The sequence below is a fragment of the Monodon monoceros genome, unplaced genomic scaffold, assembly GCF_005190385.1.
Source record: "Monodon monoceros isolate NGI ecotype Baffin Bay Population unplaced genomic scaffold, NGI_Narwhal_1 Super_Scaffold_4, whole genome shotgun sequence".
NCBI classification, from domain to species: domain Eukaryota; kingdom Metazoa; phylum Chordata; class Mammalia; order Artiodactyla; family Monodontidae; genus Monodon; species Monodon monoceros.
In genome coordinates, this window is record NW_021703781.1 from 79811315 (window position 1) to 79834605 (window position 23291).

General features: G+C 44.7%; 1 protein-coding gene across 1 annotated transcript in view; it reads left to right on the forward strand.

Annotated features, from left to right (window-relative positions):
* Positions 1–4743: 4743 nt before the first annotated feature.
* GLRX3 (glutaredoxin 3) overlaps positions 4744–23291 on the forward strand; it is a 29403-nt gene continuing 10855 nt past the window's right edge. Inside the window, exons 1-4 of the mRNA XM_029245742.1 lie at positions 4744–4858; positions 10680–10788; positions 18820–18894; positions 19604–19805. Coding sequence (XP_029101575.1) covers positions 4770–4858; positions 10680–10788; positions 18820–18894; positions 19604–19805 — 475 coding nt within the window. The 5' untranslated portion in view covers positions 4744–4769. The remainder of the gene's footprint in view (positions 4859–10679; positions 10789–18819; positions 18895–19603; positions 19806–23291) is intronic.

Below are 23291 nucleotides of genomic sequence, written 5' to 3' on the forward strand. Positions count from 1 at the left end.
CACCCGAGCTCCGCGCGGACTCCTCCCCAGGAGCTCCGTGTCCGCAGGTTCTCAGCAGACGTGCGGGTGCTCATTTATGCCATTTATAGTAGCTCGAGAAGATGTTATCGCAGCTTGAGAACGGAAATTAAAATATGTATCCTTCAGGTGCAAATCTACTGTACTTACAGTTTTACTGTTTCTCAGCAGGGGGCTCCATTAATCTTGTAACAGTGAAATTCCTAAGGAAATTAATTCCCTCCAGTTGGGGTTATTCTCAACCGGCCTTTGGAGGCAGAGTGATTGGGATTTAGGAGTCTCTCTTAAAAGAGAGGAAGCATTGGCCATTTTCCTTGAGTAACAACACTTCTGAATGCCATGCTTTGCCCATTAAAAACCCTGTGTGTCTCTTGGCTCCTCGAGGGAGTGTTTACAAAAACCTAGCCAGGTGGGAATTCGATTCCAAGTCCTCCCCTATAACGACCAGGTGTTTTTCTCCACCTGGGTTATCTGTGCCCACCTAGTACTCAGCACTGTGCCCTGTTGGGGAGTAACACTGGGGCCCAGGAGGGAATGATGTGTCACCAAACGTGGGATGGCTAAAATATTTCCTCACCCATTCAGGAGTGGTGAAATGTTAGCTGTCATTAAAAATAATTACACCTCAGCCACACAAACACATCCCTTTTGAACTGGGGTCCATTCACAGACACAGGGTGCAGCACCTTTGCTGCCAGGAAGGCCCCCTGCAGCCCTCTCTGAAGCTTGTGCTCTGCCAGGCCAGGACTTCAGCCGCCAGGACCCAGAGCCTCAGCTTCCCGGTCCCCACGGTCCCAGCCCCTGAAGTGCCACACAGCCTTCTCAGCAAAACCTAATCGCCCCATCCTTTGCAGGGCTGTGCTGCTTGGAGAGCTGTCCCTGGTTCCTGACCAAGTGGGCCAGAGAGCCCGGAGAGGCCCCTGCCCAGGGCCACCAAGTGTCACTGGGTTCCCTAGGGGGAGCCCTCTGCCCCAAGAGGGTATAGGATGTAGCTAAATGATGCTTACATATGGGTCAGCAGAATGTCAGTGTCTGGGATTAACCCACACTGGGGACAAAGGCCAAAATCAGCCCCAGCATCTTGCTTTCCTGTGGTTTTGAGTCTTCATGCACTAAGTTCTGTATGATAATGACGAGTTTTCCCCTCTGTGCCTGAACACGCTCAGAGAAACATCGAGGACTGGGCTCTCCAAAGTATGAGCAGCGTGCAGGATGGGGTGCAGTGGGGGCAGGACAGGGAAGGCTGTGGAATGAGTCCCGGCACTGCCCCTTCCCTGCTGTGGCTTTGGGCAATTTCCTCAGCTATAAAATGGGGCAGGTGTAACTGAGCAGGACCCTATGGGGCCTTCCCAGGACAGAACTGCACCCCGCCTCCCATGTCCTCTGCCTGACTCTTGTCTGCAGAAAAACTTTAGCCTCCTAGGCCTTGCCCGAGTTCCAAAGAATAAATTTAATCAGAGAAGTGAGAAAATGCAGAGAGAAAGGAAAATGGTCAAGCAAGGCAAAATAATAGTTTAAACCAAGTCCAGGGCCTTTAGTTCCTCCTCAAGGGCTGTAGATACTATTCTGAGCCACGTCCTTGGAGCTGTTTTGCAGATACTGAAGCCCCTACCAGGTGGATGAAGTTAACTGCACGCTGCCCACAAGCACGCAGACCCCAGACCAGCTGGAACCAGAAGGTTGATGATGTTGACTCTCGATGACCTCACCACCAAGCAATCAGAAGTATGTCCACGAGCTGATCACGCGCCCCACAACCCTCCTCCCTTACCCTGTCTTTAAAAACCTTTTCCTGAAAGCCTTCGGGGAGTTTGGGCCTTTTAAGTACTAGCTGCCTGGACTCCTTGCTTGGCTCCTGCAATAAATGCTGCACTTTTCTTCACCACAACCTGGGGTCAGTAGATTGGCTTTACTGTGGGTGGGTGAGAGGACCTAAGTTTGGTTTGGTAACACAGGCAGTGATGTTTTTGCATCATGATCTGGAAGCAGCAAGGACTTTGGAAAGCTGAAAAGCACTATATAGCTGTGTACACCCTTATCTACCTGTAACTCAGATGTGACAGCCCCCCAAAATGTGCCTTGGGCTCAGGGCTTAGTGGAATGGTCTTTGTTGCGAAATCAGAGCATTTTAAATCTCAGAGATTCACTTGCTGAACATTAGGCCTGTTGATATCAATAGTGATAACAGCAAAAAGGGCAGGAGGCAGAACTGGAAAGATTTTTAGGGAGTTTTCCAAACTTTATTTTTAAGGTAGGGAGCATGCTCTCTAGCTGGTATATCCTGCTTTCAGCAAATTCCATTTAAAGAAGGAAAAATCAGGATTTTTAACAGTTACATTAGATGGGTGATTCTTGCATTTTTTGAAAAAGATTCACTATTGCACATTTCCCTAGTGCATTACAATTTCATTATTTTTAAATTACAAAGCCCATCCATGTTCTTTGAAAAAAATGCAAGTGAAATGTTTTTAGTATTGATGTGTAAGCTTCCTTCAAATTAGAGATATAATTCTTGTACAACATTTGGTGCAGATGTGTTTCCAAACATACTAACATTTCAATGAATGACTCCAAAGAAGTTTAAAAAACAAAAAAAGAAAAAGAAAAAATGCAGGTGACACTAGGAAGCATATAATGTAAAAGGTGTAGGTCCTCCCTTTAAAACTTCCCTATTTTCACTCTCTGGGCCCAAGTTCTTCTAACACTTTGGAGAACATCCTCCTGAAGACCTTTTGCTATGCTACATTTAGCTATACGGAGTTATGTGTTTTATTTACATATAATTCTGTTTAAAAATGGTCATCAGAGCATACATCTTGTTTTGCAACATGCTGTTTTCTCCCTTCCCGGTGCATTTTTTCATAGTAGTCTCTAGATTTTATTTACGGTTTTTAAAAAAACTAACCTTTTTATTTTAAAATGATTGTAGGGTCACATGCAGTCACAAGAAATAACAGAGAGAGATTCTGCCTATGCTTTTCCCCAAAGATAGCATCTTGAAACACTGTAGTACAATACCACAACTAGCATGATGATATTCATACGATCTGTCCATCTTCTTCCATTTCTCCAGTTTTACTTGTACTCTTTGTGTGTATTTCGTGCGTTTAGGTTTGTGTACCTACCACCAAAGTCAGGATACAAAACAGTTCCTCACCACTCTCTTATTGCATTTTAGATAATGGAATTTACCATCTTCAGGAACACCCACTTCTCAGGATGAGGCACATATGTAACTAAAGACCACTTTCAATCACTGGAGCAGAGCTGCCCAAGAGAAAATACAAGGTGAGCCACAAATGAAAGTCACCTATGTAATTTAAACATTTCTAGTAACCACATTTAAAAGGTAGAAAGAGGTAAATTTAATTCTAATAATATGTTTCACAAAACCCAGTATATCAGAAGTAGTATTTCAACATGCAATCAATGTAAACATTATTAATGAAATATATTACATAATTTTTTTTTTTTTTTGTAATAAGTCTTTGAAACTCCACAAGCCCACTTCTCCACCAGCTGCAGGTAGAGAGCATGTACTGAGCACCTGCCACGTTCTTGGCTCTAACTTAGGCACTGGGACAGAGACACAGTTCCCGCCCTTGATGAGAACCGGGGCTGGTGGAGACTACAGGTGCAGTCCTAACCCGGTGAGATGTGCACGTGGTAGAAGGCACATAGGTGCCCTAACACCCACGGGAGGATCCATGGGGCCTGCCCTCAAACTCAGTGCAGAGCCCCAGGACCCCCAGGAGGAGCCTCATGTGTCTGGGTGGAAGCGATGGCTTCAGTAAGATGGGAGCTCCAGGAGTGGCTCTTTGGAGAGCAGGCGGGGTGCAGTTTGGGGAGAACCAAAAAGACTCCCCCGGCCCCAGGGCAGATGGATGCTGGGCTCCGGAGGCAGGGGAGGGCGCTTGGCTGGCGGCTGAGGTTTCCCTGGTTATTGAGGATACTAGGACCATGGACAATTTTACCCAGTACGGAGAGTGTGTGGGAGTTATAGGCAGGGGAGGTGGAAAGGTGGTGAGCGGACACTACCTGGGGCGTCAACATTAGGCGATGCCAAGGAGAGCCAGGGAAGACCCGAGGTTAGAGGAGCGTGGGGCCTGCGGGCCTGAGTGAGAAGGTCCTGGGGCTGGGCCCGTGGTGCCGGAGGCGGCCCAGCTGCCCAGGCCGTGCTGCTCGGAGGTCACAGTGGGTGATGGGCTGTGCCCTGGCTGCGCCCAGGGATGGCCCCGCCGGCGGGTAGGTGGCGGGCCACGCGGTGGCGCGGGTTCGGGCTCTTCAGGACCGAGTTCGAAGCCCCTTGTCAGTGTTGAGGTTCGGAGAGGGCGCAACCTCCCTTTCCCTAACTTCCCATTCCATCCCCACCTTTACATAATTTCCTTTTAGCTTAAAATTTCACTTTGTTAAACATACACTCACATCACACACACCATTCACCCAGCTGCCGTAGGAGTTGCAAGGAACGTACGGCGCCCCGACATCCAGGAACCCCAGAGGCCAGGATTCCTGACAGTCCGGAGCCCCGGGGGTCAGGAGCCTGGGGCTCTCACTTGGCCCGCCGGTAAACCCCAGCCTCCCGCGTTTCACCAGCTCCCGGCTTCCGCGCGGGCCTACAGGGCGGGGCGGGCGCGGGGGGCGGGGCTTCCGCGCGGGCCGGAGGCGGGGCGGGGCTTCCGAGTGCCGCCGCCCGAGCCCCTCCCCCATCGACCGCCCGCGTTCGATTGCTCTTGTCTGGCGGCGGCAGCATGGCGGCGGGGGCGGTTGAGGTGGCGGCTGCTGTTGTGGAGGTCGGCTCAGCCGGGCAGTTTGAGGAGCTGCTGCGCCTCAGAGCCAAGTGAGCGGGGCGGCGGGCGGCAGGGATGAGGGGACGCGGCGGCGGCCGGCCGCGACGGCTGCCCGGCTCCCTCGCACCCGGCCCGGCCTGGGCGGAGCGGCCGGCGCGGCCCGGACCCCGAGGACAGGTCCCCGCCCCGGAAGGGGAGCGGGGTCTACCGCAGACCCCCGGCCCCGGCCCTCCGGGCGCTCCGAGGCCCGGGTCCCGCCCTGCCGCCCGGCCCGGCCTCCCGGGGCGCGGCGACGCGGGGACTCAGCCGCGGGTCGGGGGTGGGCACGGAGACCCCGGCCCCCGCCCGCTTCGTCGCGGGCGGGAGGCGGAGGAAGGCCTAGCTGGGTCGGCGGTCCTGCCTCCTTTCCGAGGGGCGTTTAAGGGTGTTGGTGATGGGGCAGAGCGCACTGTGTGGCGCTGTCCGGGCTGAGGACGCGGGTCTCCTGTTTCCTGGACGGGCTCAGCCGCGGTCCGTTCTGGCTTGGCCCACGTGCCCCTCGCCCTTGGGACGGTGTCTGAAGGAGACCCACCGGGATGCAGAGGCCGGGCTTGGGGGAACACATGGAAACCCGGAGCTTGCGAGTCGGCGCCGGCGGGCGGGCACGGGGCCTCCGCAGCGGTCTCGCGGCTTCCGCTGGCCGAGCTCTCGGGGGCTGGGCGGTGTCTCGGGGCATGGCCGGTGGGGGCGGCGGAGCGCCAGCCGATTGCCAGGGAGCGAGCCCCAGAGCCGCTGCGCACGTTTCATAACCAGGTCTCAGGAGTGTCCTCTGCGGTGAGAGGGGTAGGATAGTGCCCACCCGGGGGTGTGGGAGCGGACACGCGTGCTGCCTGTCCTCGCGGCGCCTTCGCGCCCGGGCTCTTCTGCGTGCGGCGGCGCGGCTGCGCGGGCTCGCTGGCAGTGGAAGCGTATCGGCACGAGTGCAGGAGCGGATCGCGGTTGGAAGCGGGTAGTGAGTACGCTGGCGAGCGGCTGAGCTGCGGAGTGCGGGTGCGATGGGAGAGTTGCCGGCGATGGGAGAGTTCCCGTCTGGCTTCGCCGCCGTGCTGAAGTTAAAGGTGTTCACCAGAGCCGCTCTTGCGGCATTTCCGGTCTTGCTGGGAAACTGCCAGAAACGGGCGAGTGGGGCGGGGCGGGGGGGGCGCGAAGGGAATGACGTGGACTCATTGATGAAAGGTGATTCATCCAGCGCTCCCCCCATCTTACGGCGGCCCACTTATGGAGTGCCCCAGAGGCGGCGTCGTGAAAGGAGCAGGGCTCGGTTGGACCTGCCCTTCGTAAGTGTTCAGTTCACGATCACCTGGAGGACTATTTTGCTTTTTGTGTGTTTCACATTTTTGATTTTATGTATCGTTTTTTAAAGAAAAAAGTCATTAAGACATCACAGTTGAAAAAGTTTAAATGTTAATTCTTGCCATGGGCCCGTACTTGAAATGATCCGGAAACCAATATACCTTTTTCGTGGTGATGAGTTTAAATGGGCACATGGGAAGGAAGTGATGCCTGGCATCTGCGGAAGGAACAAATCTCTGCTACTTTTGGTGAAATTGGCAGCATTTCAGAATATTAAATAGTACTTGTTAATGTAGTTACTTAACAAATCTTCATTTCCCAGTATTAAAATTTCATGTGAATTGAAAATTTTTTTGCGTAAGTCAAATAATTAGATGTTTATATGTTACTGAGACCTCATATAATGGATATTATTATATATTATATTATATATATATTATAATTTATTATTATATTATATAATATAATGTATAATTATATTATAAGGTATATTATATTATATACCTCATATTAATGGATATTAATATCCATTTACAGAGTAATTAAGGTTTTTACCCATTTGTAAAATATTTAACAGAGTCTAATATTATATGATCTTAATAGATGGTGGCTGGTGTTACCTGCAGAGGAATAACTATAAGAGAACACCTGTAATAACAGAGAAACAACCATTTATCAATCACTAATTATCTTACTGAAAAAGAACCAAGGTTCATTACATTGTTTAACATCACAGTAGTTAGGATTTGAATCTCGTCTTTCTCTAAAGGTTTTCCTTCAACAATGCACCCTGCATATTGGGCTGTCCATGAAGGTGGAGAGAAAACTTACATATATATAATCCAAGAGAGGGTGACAGCGTTTGTTTGTTTCAGGTTTATGTCCTTATGATGTTAGGGATCGTGTACCTAATTGGAAAGTGGAAGTTAAGCATCTAAATATGAGAATATTGTGGATAATGTAAAATAACAGCGTTAATACCATTCTTTAATGTTTTCAAAGTGCGTGCATAGTTTTGTTTGATCTTCCCAACCTCCCAGGGTGTTACTGCTGTTTTACAGATGTGGAAGTTAAGTTAAATTACTCTTCCAAGCCACATTAGGAGTAATGGAAGTTAAGTTGTGTACGTGTACTTTTTTCTTTTCTTTTTTACTTACGTTGGCACATACTGTTACAAAGTTTGGTAACTTATTTTAATTTTTTAAAAATGTACTCGTGAGCATTTTCCCATGTCATTAAACATTCTTTGACACACGATTTTTAATGGCTTTATGATATTTTATTGTATGACCATTAAGAAAACTATCTTGTTGAACAATAGATTTTTACAGTTATTTGCTGTGTAAAATACTGGGAAAATATTCATATACGTACATTTTTGTCTCTTTAATGACTTCTGTAGGATAGATACTTGGAAGTGTGTAAGTATCTTGAAATTTCAGGAAGGTTCCAATTTAATTTTTACTGGTAGGATATGAAAGTGCCATCTCACTTTATCCTTTTTTTCATTGAATATTATGATTTTAAAAATCTTTTTTCAGTTTGGTAAAAAGTGGTATCTAACTTCTAAAAGATTGAGGTATTATATACTGTAGTAAAATGCACAGATCTTAATTGCTGGGTGTGATGAATTTTGACATTTGTATTAACACAAGTAACCATCATTCAGGACAAGAATATAGAGCCCCAGAATGCTCTTCAGGCTCTTTCCAGTAATCCCCCACCAGTGATCTGCTTTCTGTCACTGTAGATGAGTTGTGCCTCTTCTTTTACTTTATGTAAATGGAGTCACAGAACTCCTGGTCTTTCATGTCTGGGTTGTTGTGCTCAGTGTGTTTTTGGGATTCATCCATGCTGCCGTGTATCTGTAGTTGGTTCCTTTTTTATTGCTGAGTGGTATTCCGTTGTGTTAATATACAGCAGTTTCTCCAGTTTGTGGACATTGGGTTACTTGCAGGTGTCGGCTGTTATGCGCCAGGCTGCTGTGAACATTCCTGTGCAGTCGTTTCGTGGGCCTGTCTTCCTTCCCACCATCCCTTAGGCCCCAGAGGCCCCCCGCCACGCTGTGCAGAAGCTCTGCGAGAGGAGGCTGGAGTAGGCCGAGGCTCACGCGGGAGGCCTTGCAGGGCCAGGTAGCTCACTTCTGCCCTGCATCCCACTGGCCACAGCTCAGTTCCAGGGCCCCAGCCCGGGACACAAGCGAGACTGAGAGGTGTAGTCTAGCTGCATGCCCGAGAGGAAGAGGCAGCAGGAATTGGTGAAATACTTCCTCCATAGTCTCTGCCCACCTACCCACATGTTGAAGCTCCTGCCTTCTGCTGCTGCACTTGGAACCCATGGAGTAGGGGCCCTGCCATGTGTCCTTTCCCGCCTTAGGCGGCTCTGCCTTTAGAGCCTCCTGCTTTACTCTTGTGTGCCCCTGGGCAGCCCTCCCGTCTTCCTCGGTCCTGTCTGTGACCCCTGTCCTCCATTTTCCTTCGTTTCAGCACATGACCTTGCTTCCTACCTGGAAAACAGGACTTCCAGAAGCATCTTCCAGAGCTCTTCTTCGACTTGCCCCTCCCCCGACACCTACACATTTACTTGTAGCTTCACCCATTCTTGATTCCTTTGCTCTTGACCCGGAGGAGATTGTCCCTCTTCTCAAGGCGAATTCTTCTCTGCTCTCAGTTTCCCTCTCCTGCCACCTTTGAGACCTTGAATCCTTAGCTGTCTCTCGTGTCTTCAGCCTCTCCCTCCCCATTTGCACTCTGTCCCCTCGCAAAATAAACGATGAAAATTCTCTTGTATTGAAAAAAGCCCATTCCTTGATCTTGCCTTCATCCTTGCTCGCTCTCTGCTTACAGCCCAGTCTCCTACAGAGTAGGTTTCTCGCCATCTCTGCTCCTCATCCTCAGTCCAGTGGTCTACACGCTGCTTCTGTCGTCCACTGGACTTAACGCTCACTGTTGCTGGTTGCCCTTCCTGCTGCATTTGATGATTGTCTCTCCTTCCTTCTTGACTTCTGGGAGACCCTAGAACCTTGCTGTGTGCCTTTTAGGTCCCTTCTCTGGTCTACCACCAGGGCTCCTTTACCGCCATCTGTCCTAACTTAGTGTTGATGAGCCCCAGAGGCTCTGCCCTCGGCCTCCTCTTTATCCTCCTGCATGGATGAGCATGCTGCTGGCGCTGTTTCTTGATTCCCAGATCTGCAGATCAGGCATGGACTTCTTTCCTGAGCTGCAGACTATCACAGCCCACTAGACTTCCTTTCCTCTCAGGTTGGCAGCTTCTGTACTGTGATTCGTGGCTAGTGCTATCACTAGCCATCAGTCACTAAGCCAGGAACTTGGAGGTACTGAAATTTAGACTGTGCTCCAGTGCCACCAAATCCTGCCCCCAGCTCCCTGAAGTCCCCAGTGCCTCCCTCGGCTTCCAGCCCCCAACACTGCATGGTAGGCTCCTCCTTCTCTCAATACTTAGCTCACATGAGCCAAGTATTCTATTCCTTTCCTTGCCCAAGGTTAGTTGTCCTTTGTTTCCTTTCTCCGTGTAACATATTTTTCAATGTATTTTCTTCCTGGGTTTTCAGATTTTTTTGTAGTCAAGGGGGATTATATTTGAATTTGGAATTCTGTAAAACTGAAGGGTTTTTCAGTTGGGTATGAGGATAGAATTAAATATATCTTTGCCAAGATAATTTTATATGGAAATAGTTGATAGATACATACTGAGATTCTTGAGAATTTCATTGACAAGTTATTAATCGCTATTCTGTCCATACTATCAATTTTTAGAAAATCTTCTGTAGCATAATAAAAGTATGTGAAAAGCAGCTCCCTTTTTTTCCCTTTGTTTTCTGCTTATATACCTTCATTTGCAACATTTTTTTTTTTTTTTTTTTTTTTCGCTACGCGAGCCTCTCACTGTTGTGGCCTCTCCCGTTGCGGAGCACAGGCTCCAGATGTGCAGGCTCAGCGGCCATGGCTCACGGGCCCAGCCGCTCCGCGGCATGTGGGATCTTCCCGGACCGGGGCACGAACCCGCGTACCCTGTATCGGCAGGCGGACTCTCAACCACTGCGCCACCAGGGAAGCCCTGCAACATTTTATTTCTATTCCTATGGTCACTTCATCACAGTACCATGTCTAAAAAGTAAATACTAACATGAGTAGTAGTAATGCATATGCAGTCATTTTTCACAAACGTTGTGCCTTGACTACAGAAATCTAGTTTCCATCTTTCTTTCCTAAGGGTCTCAAAATAGAGTTAATTTACGTGGCTAGTAGTTGAGGTGGATGAATATTCAGAACCACTTCATGTGAGCTAAGTATTGACTCAAGAAATATCATTAACTTGGAAATTCATCCAAAAGGTTCTCAAGACCTTGCAAGTTGTTATATTTCCGTCTGTGTTTAATATAACAAGATTCTAGCAGTACAAAAACAATTCAGGCGGTCCCTGTACAGGTTTCTTTGCTAATAGAATTTGATCTGCATCAGTATTTGCTTATTTCTAAAGCTACTGTATTTTTAAAAACTGCATTTTATGGATTTACAGGTCCCTCCTTGTAGTCCATTTCTGGGCACCATGGGCTCCACAGTGTGGTCAGATGAACGACGTGATGGCAGAGCTAGCCAGAGAACACCCCCAGGTTTCATTTGTGAAGGTACTGTATTTTCAGTGTCATGTCTTTTAAGAATTTAATTCTGATTTATGGGTTAGACTACATTTTATTAACATATAAGGGAGGACTGGTGTGGGATTCCTCATGTTTATAGCTGGTGTTGGGATCACAGTAGATTATTCTTAAACATCTTAAAATGTTTTTGCATTTTTCAAGTACCGAGTGGTGTAAAACTCACCACACTTCCCCTGACACATGCTTAGTTGGGAGGACAGGATGGCAGTCGGGGGAGTGTCTACGTGGGCAAAAAGCAGATGAGATCATTCATTTTGGGGAATTGTGGTTTTAATATAGTAAAGATAGTAACAAGACTTACTTCATTGAAAAGCTAGGTGTGACATGGAAAGTGATTCAAGAAAGAGTGTGTGAAGGCTGCTGTAGGGACCGGGGCAGTAGGAAGAGGTTGCTGTCGGGGCCGGGGAGGTGCAGACCTGCAGGAGAAACTGAGTTCTTCTGACCTGCCAGGAAGCAGAGGAAAAGGAAGCCAGTCTCTCCCTTGCTGCCTTTGTTTTTTTACCCTGTTGTGCATGCTCTGCATTCCTGGTATCTTTCTTGGGTAGAGGCAGTACTAGGAAAGTGAGAGTTGTGACTGGATTAGCTCACTAGGTTTAAGCACATTTAACGTTATCAATCAGGACTTAGTACTCATTTAAGCAGCAGGGCCAAAATAAGAGCTGAATATCTTAGAAATGAAATTTTGGGAAGGGAGAAAGCTGAATCCTTAGTATTTAAAAAAGCAGACAGGAAACCAAAGCTTTATTTTTATTTTTTAAAAATAAATTTATTTATTTATTTTTGGCTGCGTTGGGTCTTTGCTGCTACATGCAGGCTTTCCTCTCGTTGTGGCGAGCAGGGGCTACTCTTCGTTGGGTGCGTGGGCTTCTCATTGCGGTGGCTTCTCTTGTTGCAGAGCACGGGCTCTAGGCTGTGGGCTTCGGTAGTTGTGGCACGCGGGGCTCAGTAGTTGTGGCTCGTGGGCTCTAGAGCGCAGGCTCAGTAGTTGTGGCACGTGGGCTTAGTTGCTCCGCGGCATGTGGGATCTTCCCGGACCAGGGCTCGAACCAGTTTTCCCTGGATTGGCAGGCGGATTCTTAATCACTGTGCCACCAGGGAAGCCCAAAGCCTTATTTTTTAAAACCAGGGTTTGTGAGTTCAGAGGATATGTTGGCAAGTATACCTGTATATGGGGTTAAAAGTGACGTCAACTGTATTGCTTGTATGCCGCTTTTTATGTAAACTGAAGACCCAGAATTCCGACATACTAATCCATTTGTATAGTGAGTGATATAATTTTCAGACAGTTTCTATATAAATAAGTGTGCTTTGAATAAGTATTGCACTTAGATGGTTCAGAAATCAAAACAGTATACAGAGATGTACTTTGAGAAGGTCCGCCCCACTCCTTCCCCTGTCAGCCCTGTTGTCCCATCCCGTAAGTAGCTGCTTGCATTAATTTTGCATGAATCCTTCCAGTGTTTCTTTATGCAGATAGAGCAAGTATGAATATAATGGTTAGCTTTTTAAAATTTAAGAACTTATTTAAAATTCCAATGAAATGTGTAATGAAACCTTAGAATGTAACCCTAAAATGTTCAATATAAATAATGGAGGGGAACATTAAAACTGCATGTTTGGTCAGTGATAAAAGATAATGATTACAAGTGAAATGAATGATTAAACATTCAATCATAAGATTAATCAAGATGATGGTAATTGTTGTAAGTCTGCTTTTACGTGTGTAATGTTACTGGTTGAAGTAGCACATTGTTCTTAGCTGCCATTTGAATGATTTATTTAAAGTGACTATAGAATTACTTCTCACACTGGTACCAGACTTGGCAGTGAGACTTTAAGTTGTTCAAGTGCTTAAGTGTCTCAGCACGCCAAGGGTTGGGAAGCCCTTATCTGTTGGGGATACCTGAACCCAACTGCACCTGCCATTCACAGAGAGGGTGACAGGGCTAGGTGTGTAGTTTGCCCAGGTCGTTACTTTCTGCAAATTCATTCTGTGGCATAGTTTTTCTTGCTTAGACATCCTCAAAGGTAAAGATCATGTGCGTGGAATTTGGAAGGTAGGTACTTTTAAAGGCCACAGTGCTGAACAATAGTCAGCCCAGGAGAGGTAAAATATTTGAGAGATCTCTTGGCATTTCCCAGTAACAGAGGCATGTGGTTCATTTCAAAACAGCTTTCTCAGTGAGAGCTTTGTGAAACTTCTAGGGTATAGAATTGATGTTCTACTACCCTCTGTTTCTTTTGATTTCTTGGTCTTTTTTTTTTTTTTTTTAAATGACAGCCATCATTCAGCATTTTTGACTTTGACGTATAAGAGGTTAGTTCATTCTATGACTTAGATTTACAGAATCATTATATAGATGGTTTTAATCACAGTTTGTGATCATCAACAATTCCTTATTCTGTAGAAGATGGTAAAATAATACCGGAGAAAAGCTAGCATACATTTTTGGTCCCAGTAGTTTGTGCTCATTGGAATAGGTTGCTGAAAGGCAAGATTTTCACATGTATTGCATCTGAATCCCTTCACTTCCTGGACTGATGATATGGTAATAAAGTACCTGTGCTCCTTCCTGGTGCCATGTTTAGGCCGTGTGCTGGTTGCACTCACTTGCATCGGCTGTCATGTCCAGGCAGGTCCTGGGGCTGTGTCCCACCCTGATGTTCTCACACCTTCAGGGGCATGGAGGAGATCCATGAGTTATTTCTGTTGCTGGAAGTCTCACAGAAACCTTCGTTTGTTCAGAATAAAATTAACCAGCTAATTAAAATATCAAGTGCCTTTGCTTTTCAAATTATGTAAACTCAGTTTACATAATTAAAATGGGAATACATGTTTATCATTAAATCAAATTGTTTGGTAGATAGACTATTTCAGGATAGTTTCTGGTAGGGGGTGAGAAGGAGGAAGAATAGTATTGGGTCATGAAATTGGGTACCACTAGTCATATTCATGGTCCAAGTCAAATCCATCTTTTTTTTTTTTTCTTTTTTTTGCGGTACGCGGGCCTCTCACTGTTGTGGCCTCTCCCATTGCGGAGCACAGGCTCCGGACGCGCAGGCTTAGCGGCCATGGCTCACAGGCCAAGCCGCTCCGCGGCCTGTGGGATCTTCCCAGACCGGGGCACGAACCCGCGTCCCCTGCATCGGCAGGCGGACTCTCAACCACTGCGCCACCAGGGAAGCCCTCAAATCCATCTTTTAATAGGAGTAGCAATTTATTTTAAAAACTTTGTAGTTGATTTTATTATTTTATTTTTTAAGTAAAGATTTTGTGTATTTAAGGTGTACAGCATGGTGATTTAAATCAAATCCATTTTGTGTGAAGTCTTTCTTGTGTACCTCCGTGGCTTTTTTTTTTCCTCCCTCTTTCCTCTCTCTCCGAACTTAGTCTGTGCCATTGTTTGGACTGTTAGTCGGGGAATATCTTGTATCTTCATCTGCTCTGTCATTTTATTCCCGTTTTGTTGGTTTCTTGACTAGATGGTGGGATACTTGAGGTAGGGACCTTTACCTTACCATGTTTTTTTTTTTGTTGTTGTTTGTTTTTGTTTTTGTTTTAAATTGCTTTCCTTTGCAGATGGGAGCAGAGAATACTGATTAGTTTATTCGGCATCTTAAGAGAGCATGTGTAGGATTCCATTTTTTAGGAACTCTAAGATGTCTCTCAGATAATTCTAGTAGAATTGTTACATCTTAAAAATATCCTAGTTTTAATCGATGCTGTCTTGGTAATAAAATAATACCACAATTAACATAGTTTATTAGCTGTTACTGGGCTAAGTTTGGTAAAGTGTTAAAAAAAGTTACCAAAATGTTAATTTAAATACTATTTTGAAATTTATATGTGACTATCTGACAAATAAAGAATTTGATTTTGAAAATTTTTCCTTTTGTATCTTGTCACAGGGCAGAAGGAAGCCCTGTAGGAGGTATGACAGAATGTCCCGGAATGTCAGGTGGTTTTGTTTGTTTGCTTGTTTTATTGAAATACAGCTGATTTATACTGGAATGTCGAGTTTCATCATTCTGGCCTTAACCTTGGAGGCTCATTGCCACCACTGGCAAGTAGTCATTCCCATTTTGGCTTAGGAATAGTGACCACTGTTAGTTCAATATTCTGTTCAAAATTTATTTCTTGAACACTTAATTATATGCCACACAGTATGCTAGTTGCTGGGAATGTGGAACAGTAAAGGTACAGACAGTAAATGGGTAACACATAGTACCAAGGTAATTTCAGGTGGTAGTAAGTTCAGCAAAAGAAATGAATAGGCAGGTTATGAAAGGGTGGGGACTTGGGTGGGTGGGGTGCTTTATTTAGGTTGGGCTGAAAAGGTGTATCTAATAAGTGAGAGTTAAAAAAATGAGAAGGTGGCAGTCATTGGAAGAGCTGGGAGAGAGCTTTTAGGTAGAGGCTTAGCAAGTGCAGACTTCAGAGGATCAGCAGTTGGCCAGTGGGGCTGGAGGATGGTGAAGGAGGAGAGGCTCTGACATGAAGTTGAGAGGTAGGCAAGGGCCGAGTGGCCTTGTGGGCAGTGGTCAAGTTTTGGTTTTATTCCAACTACAGTGGAAGTGACATAGTCTGATTCCTAAGTCGATTACTGTGGCTGCCATGTGGAGAATGGTTTGAAGGGGGTAAGGGTGCAGCATAGAAGCAGGTATACTAGTTAGGAGGCTGTTTCACTGGGCCAGGTGAGAGATGCCTTGGACACTAGTGGGGAGAATGTTGAAGTAATGTCGTGGTCTGAGTCGGCTTGTATTTTGGAGGGGGGCACCCAGGAGACCTGTTGATGGATTGGATGTCAGGGGTGAAGGAAATAAGATTCGTCAAGGTTGTCTCCTTTTTGATTTGAGCAAGTAGATGGCTTAAATGAGATAGGGATACCCTGGGGAGGAACAGGTTTAGTGGGAGATATCCAGTAGGGATCTGAGTGCAGATGTCGAGTGTGTGGCTTGGAGGCGAGAAGAGTGGTCTGGCCTGGAGAGAACTTGGGTGGCAGTACCATATTGGTGCTCCTTAGAGCGGGGGGTTGTATGAGACTGCTCTAGGAAAATGAGTGTAGGTGAGAGAAGCCGACTCAGAACCAAGTCCTGGGATGTGCAGCCATGTAGTGGTTGGCCAGAGGTGAAGGAAGAAGCCAGGAATTCAGTCTGAGAGTTGGAGGAAAAGAAACCACAGAAAGCCAAGGGAAGGGTATCAGAGAAAGTGGGTGTGGTCATCCTTACTGAATGATACTGAAAGGTCAGTAAAGTGAAGAAAAAAGGCATAACCATTGGATCTGGTGAAGTGGCAGCAGGGCCGCGGAGAGTGGAGTGAGGCTGGAGCCAGACTGCCTTGCTCCACCGCCCAACGGTGGTGTGCTCTCGACCATGTTACCTAGCCTCTTGAAGTTCCAGTTTCTTCCTTAAGACAGTACCTACTGTGACGGTTAAGTGAACTCAGTGCCTGAACGTACTTAGAACGGTGTTAGCCATTATCATCACAATGGTCAGTGGTGACCCTGGTAAATTGAAGGAGATGATGCAGAATTCCCTTCCTCTGGACTCATCTTGCTTTAGTAACACCTCCCTGCCCTCCTCCCCCTTCTCCACAGACACAAAGCACGCTGCGTGGGGAGGGTCCACATTTGAGATTCACGGTATAGGAAGCACGTGGTTCTCCCAAAGGCCTTCCGGCTGGGAATCCATTCTGGAAGTATTCGTGTCTGTTTTGTCCTGAAGTCATGTATAAGTCCTATCTTTGAAATTCGACTTTTTCTTGTTTGATTATTGTAGTAGAAAAGTTAACCTAGTATAGTGAAAAAAGCACAGGCTTTGTAGTCAAACAAACATGGGTTTGTTTCTCAGCCCTGCTGCTTATTAACTGTGTCTGGAGTGACCTCTTTACCTGGCTCCCTGTGAAGCTGAGATGATTACATGCCCCATACTTCCCAGGCTGTGACAGGTCTAGGTGCTCTCATGTAAAGGCATGTCGTGGTTTATGGCACAGAGCAGGCCTCCAAGGAAGGTATTAGCTCTTATTGGCCATCTTTGGTCTCTTCGGAATGCAGAAGAAAATTAAAATTTTTGGTATTTATACATTTATCTTCTGCTTCCATTGTTACTAACGGTTATGTTGTCTTATATCCAATGGAAGTATTTCTAAAGAGTTTTAGTGTTGTGAAGGTTTCGGACTTCAGGTGCCCTCGATATTCTGGGGAACGGCTTTGCCTTTAATGGTGCTCCTGGCCCAGGCTCAGGAGGATTTGCCTGTCACCGTTGCCTGTGTCTTATTAAGATCTCGTCTTCTGGGAGCTCATTTAAGGGAGGCACGTGTAGCGATCCTCCTGGCTTCAGCAGGAATTTCAAGAGCATCATTTGCTTCCCAGAAGAGTTGTCAGTAAGGGACCCTACTGGAAACCAGCGGGAATATGAGAAGAGATCAAGTTTCAAAGGCATATAGGAATTTGGTTGTATGAGTCAGGATGCTGCTTGTTTTGTTCTGGTTTAAAACTCTATTATCTTGTTTCTACTTAGTGTTGCCTGGTTTTTGATTTGTATTACTTTTCTGTTAGAATCCAGGAGTGCCAGCGATGGGGATCTTCACTGAGCCCGGCCCAATCAGTGCCCAGTGTGTGGTGGGCACTCACCAGATGTTAGCCGAAAGACAGACAGTGATGCACTGCCTTTGTCATCACCTTTGTGCTCTTCTTTGGTCTGAGTGTGGAACTGTATGAAGGAATATGGCACAGAAGTTTCTTATATTTTAGAAAGAGTCTCTTCTAAATAGCTGTCTCTGAATGCTTTACCTTCTCTTTGTTTTTTGTTTTATTGTACATTTGACATCGACTTTAAAATGTATATAATTTTTCACAATGGAGAATGAAAATAATTTAAAATATTGTTTCAGAAGGGCGTTGTAAAGAAACGAGAATTAAGGTGATAAGAGAGCACCCAAGGGCACATGGGCTGGAGACACACACTAAAGACAGACGGCTGCTTCCCGCTTTGTCACTGCTGACCGTTTGATGGGCTAGGGCTCCAGACAAAAATAGTTTCTCCAGCCCGGTGGGGGTCTTTCACTCCTGAAAGAATGCAGTGTATATAGTTTAAACTCTTTAGCAGTAGAATTTATCAGTAAATTTTATTTCTTACAGGTGTAGTGTGAATTTAGATTTTTATTGGTTTTCAGAGTTTATATTACATTGACAGTCCCCTGAGGGAAAGATAGAATGTATCTCAGTCTTTCTCAAAGTATACAGTTTAGAAAGTCCAAGTAAAAAGCTTGAGGTAATTGTGTTTTAATTGTTTAGAAAGGGCGTTACTAAATACTGTTTAAGTTTATGTATCAGATACCACATCAGATCTTGTTGAAGGGCTTCAAGGAAGTTGTCGAATACAATGTGGTCATCTTATTTAAAATGCATTTAAATGTATGAATAGACCCAGAAGCAAGTAACCTAGCAAGGTATCTGCTTTGGGTTCAACAGCCTTGCAGGAGTTAAAAGTAAAATTTATCAGACATCAATAGTTTATTGAAGAAATACTCCTTTTTGCTTCATAATTTGCAGAAGGCTGCAACTGTCAGTCATGATGTACTGCCTCTTGAAATTAGTCAATAGAGCAAACAGCAAGAATTGCTGTGGGCAGAAAATAAGCACTGTAATCATGACATAACTGGGGTCAGTGATTTATGGATTTCAATATAGTCGTAGCTGCATATGATTGAAAATTTACTAGGTCACTAGTGCACCAAAAATTTTATTCACAGCCTCCAGGCATCTTTTGAAATGTGCAACAAAATAAAAACCTCTGAACCTGTTTTGATACTGCAGACTCAGTGGATGACATGCCAGCCCAGTGAGTCTCATTTAAATGTAAATGTGTCATAAACTTTTGTACCATACTCTTTACAAAACATCAACTACTTGGATAATGCATGTGAAACTGATTTACATATTGAAGTAGTAAAAAAGGATCTTTTTATAATCACGCTTAAATTCTTTTATTTTAAAGTTGGAAGCTGAAGCTGTTCCTGAAGTATCTGAAAAATATGAAATTAGTTCTGTTCCCACCTTTCTGTTTTTCAAGGTAAGGATAAGATGGCAGAAGAGGTCGTCTGTCTGCAGTGGGCCACGGGCTGTCTGTGCTGGTTCCTTTGCCCTCTCCCCTGCTCCCTAAACATTAGGCATTTGCTTGCTCCTGGCTTTGCCCTTCTTGTAGTCTCATCGTTTGCTTGCCCTTAGGGGTCCTGGAAAAGGGGCATGGACTGTGGAGGTCCAGCCACCAGGATTGGAGAAAAATTCTAGATACGTGGTTGTAAACCCAGAATGTTCCCTGAGTTGGGTCATAAGTTGGTTGTTTGGGGCATGTGCCTGGACGTAATGAAACATCTGGCTGGTTCTGGTTTGATTAATGACTCCTTTAGGAAGTGGGTGCAAATCAGTGCTTCAGGGTACCTCTGGGTGTTAGCATGGTCCCCCAGGTACCTCATTTATACTTAAGAGTAGATTTGATCCCAGCGAGGGTGGGGAAATCCTTTCTGACCTGGTTTGAGAAGTAGTGCCGTTTTCCTAGTGTGTTCCTAAAAAGGAAAAAAGAAAACAATTATTTATTTCTAAAATTGAGATGCATAGCAGGTAATCTGTAATCAGAGTTTAAAAAACTTTTCCAGTGATAATGTTGACCTCTTTAAAAACTGGCTAGAGCTATGGATTTGTGCTTGTTGTAATTTTAGAGCCTAAAATATAGAGATGATGAAGAAATGCACACATGCTCTAAATGACTTTTTTAACTTTAGAATTCTCAGAAAATGGACCGATTAGATGGTGCCCATGCCCCAGAGTTGACTAAAAAGGTTCAACGACATGCGTCTAGCGGCTCCTTCCCACCCAGTGGTAATGAGCACCCGAAGGAAGACCTCAGCCTTCGCCTGAAGAAGTTAACTCACGCTGCCCGCTGCATGTTGTTCATGAAGGGAACTCCTCAGGAGCCGCGCTGCGGTAAGGGGCTGCTCGGAGGATACTCACCGGGAGGGGCGCAGTTGAGGCGATGCGCTCTGTACAGGCTGCGCCATATATCTGATACTTGTGTTCAGACACCCTTAGAAGAGCGGGAAACGTTATAACTCCCAGGAGATTCTATAATTAGGTGTGAGAACTCGTTTGCAGCGCAGACTCAGAGAATGTTGGAACCAAAAGGCATCTTGGAAATCTGATTCAAAATCTTTGCTGTCTACTACCTAAGTCCCAGTGAAGGTGACTTGCTCGGGTCGCTGGGTAGCAGGGTTGGGATTAGGTTCCGGCTGCCAGACTGCTGTCTCCATTAATGGGCTTTTGGGCTGTTCAGTTAATTTTGCTCTTAACACTTACCTCCCTTTCTTGGCAGCCTCCTTTTATTCACATAGTCCAGATTCAGCAGTTTGAAAATGTACAGAATTGCAGTAGTGTTCCTGTGTCTACCCGGTGTACTTCTGTTTTCCCTGTTTTCTCTCAACGTCTCATGACTGTATTATTCACCATTGATGTCAATTCCAGTTTGTAGCTGCTCATAATTTAAACATTCCCACTTCTGTGGCTTATAGTCACTCTTATTGTTTTACCACAGGTATGCTTGGAATTTTGTCCTTGAGTAAGTCTCAGAGTTATTTGGCCCCTCTGGTATTGGGGTTACGTTGTTTTCTTTTTACTGTGCCTTGTACAACATTATTATGCTGCATAATGGAGCATTTAATGCCTTTTGGTGATGCATGTTTGTTTCAACTGCACAGGAGGGATTTATTAAGACAGGTGGCAGGAAAGTTGAGTGTGTTATTGATGTGATTACTGCATGTCCAGTGTGACTTTATAATATAGCCAAGCTTCCAATATAAAGTTAATTGTAAATTTTTCCCTGTATAGTTAGCAAATTACATATTAAAGTATGAAACAGTCTAGTTTTAAACGTAAAGTTTCATGATGAATTCTATCTTAGGAAGATAAAGAAATGGTTCCTTTTTCTCTCAGTTATGCTTGAAAATTTTCCTTGCCAGTATTTCCATGTCAGATGCCTGCTGTTTGTGTATTGAAAGGCTAACTTAGTCTATACGAGAGTTAACCAAAGATAGCAACAGATAGTCTCTGTGTTTTGGTTGTTTGTTTTTAATGGATGTTGCAGCTGGTTCAATTTCTCCCATCAGGCATGAAAATCACTTCTGGTACTTTATGTGGTGACCTAATAACAGGGACTTAAATCAGTCCAGTGGATTTTATTTAATACCTTCATTGAAGCCTGAAGTGCTGTAGAACTGGTTGTAAGATGTGGAGGAACTGGTGGGACAGGTTATACACAGGAAACCTACAGTAAAACCAGTAGAGTATTATTTCCTTTGGGAATGAACAGTAGTGTTCTCTTAATCGTTTCTGAATAATAACCTAATGAAATTGGCAGGTGGTAAAAACTGAAGCTTAGGGAAGGTATTCTGAGGCAGCAGAGGGGAAGGTGATAGATATACTGGAAAGCCTCGCAGACTAGATGTCACTACAGGTGAGCTGCAGTCCTAACTGCCCCTATGCCTGCCACCTGCCTTGATAACTTGAGGTACAAATCAGTTACCTTCCGTGTGACTTCACTTCTTCTTTGGGTGTTGGGGGTTGGAGCCAGTCTTGGAGAGCCTTTTCAATTCAGATGTTATATGATTATTCAAATAAATTAGAATTATACTTAGAAATAATCATTTTTCTGCTTACCTTTTCATTAGACTGGATTTAAGATGTATTTCTAGCCATTTTTATATTAACTGAGTGACATTTGGAAGACTGTACAAATAACGAGGTAGAATAAAAAACTGAAACATTTCAGAGCAATAGGAAAAAACGCTGTATTATAGACATTTAGATAAATACTTGGGGAATTAAAAAAATATTTTTAGATACATATTATAAACAGTTTCATTCCGTACAAGTACTTACTTTATTGTTCATAATTTTTATAACTACACTTTAATAGGCTTTTCTGTTTCCCAGTATGTTGGTTTCTGTTACATCATGTCTTTCTATCACATATAGTAAATAGATTATTTTAGAGTTTTGGTATTCTTTGAAAAAACATCTACTTAAGGATTAATTGGGAGTCTTTTATTGTGACTGTGCCCTGCTGCTTCCTTCACTGAGGCTGCTCTGATTCTGTTTGTCCTTTTCTGTGTGCACTGCTGCACAAACTGTCTTTATCTTCAAACTGTTCTTTTACAGGAATATACACGACTTTCACCCTCTTCCTTTCTGAGCCTGTTTAGTGGACAATTGTTTTTGCTTTTCTGGTGGTATGTTAGAGATGAGGCGTAGGCAAAGCCTCCTCTATAAAAGAATGGCCATCAGTGCTTATGAGCTCAAGTGGCTGGTATTTCCATATTTTGCACAGAATTCACTTTGAAAGCACTACCGTCAGTAACATGCATTACTCCCTTTGGACGCCCTTTGTGGAGTAGAGCTACACTTCATTTTTCATTAGTGGGCCCCCACCTTGCTTTCAGTTAATCAGAAAAACATGAATAACATTTAAATTTTGCATCAAGGAAACCTTGAAAGCCGTTTCGGGGTCTGCCCTGGAATCTACTTGGACTCAGCCCAGCCCCTGCACATTGCACATCTCTCTTCTCGACCTTCACTTTTGGGCTCTACCTAGAGAATGGTATGGTGTATTGGGAGCCTGACATGCTGATAGGGTCTCAGTCGTCAAAGAATTAGATTATCCTTATTCTGTGCTGCTCAGGAGGACAGGAAAGAGAGGGCTCTCATGTTTTAGGATGATTTTCAGGAAGAGCTGAGATGTACATCTTTTTAAACAGAATGATAAATCCTTCAACATGCAGGTTAATCGAGTTATTTGGGAATTCTTGTATCTATTTCTACTAATAAAGCTTTTAGCAAAGCAAAAGGTATTTGAACCACAGTGCAAAAATTTCTCCTGCAGTGAGAGTCATCTAACTGTTTTACTTTTTAAATCAGACACAAAAACATTGCAGGTTCCACAGTGTTCTTTAGGGTCTCGTTGTTGTTACGTAGTGGGACAGTTAGGCTCCTTATTCATGTCTTCTGTCATGAGCAGAAATGATTGTGGGTAGAAATGGTGGTTCTGGGACAGTTAAACGTGGTTTTTCTACTTTTAAATATTTTTATTGCATGCGTGCATTTTTCCTAAAAAACGTGGGTGTAAACATTTTGTTATTAGAATAAGGCCTTCTCACTATTTTATCCTGAAGCGTAACATTCCAGTCTGCCTCTTTAATCCTGAAAAATGCAACTCTACCAATCAGTCCTTCTAGTCTGCATGTAATTGCCTAAAGCAAAAATAAAGCTTTTTCTCAGCCAGTTACAGTAGAAGTGAGTTAATGTGTTGGCAACAGAATAACTGTCAGCAGTCAGCCGTTAGCTGTTTACTAATGAGCTCCCAGGTGAATGAAAATTCAGAATCAGTGTTTTACATGAACTTAACACTGCAGTTGTAGAAAA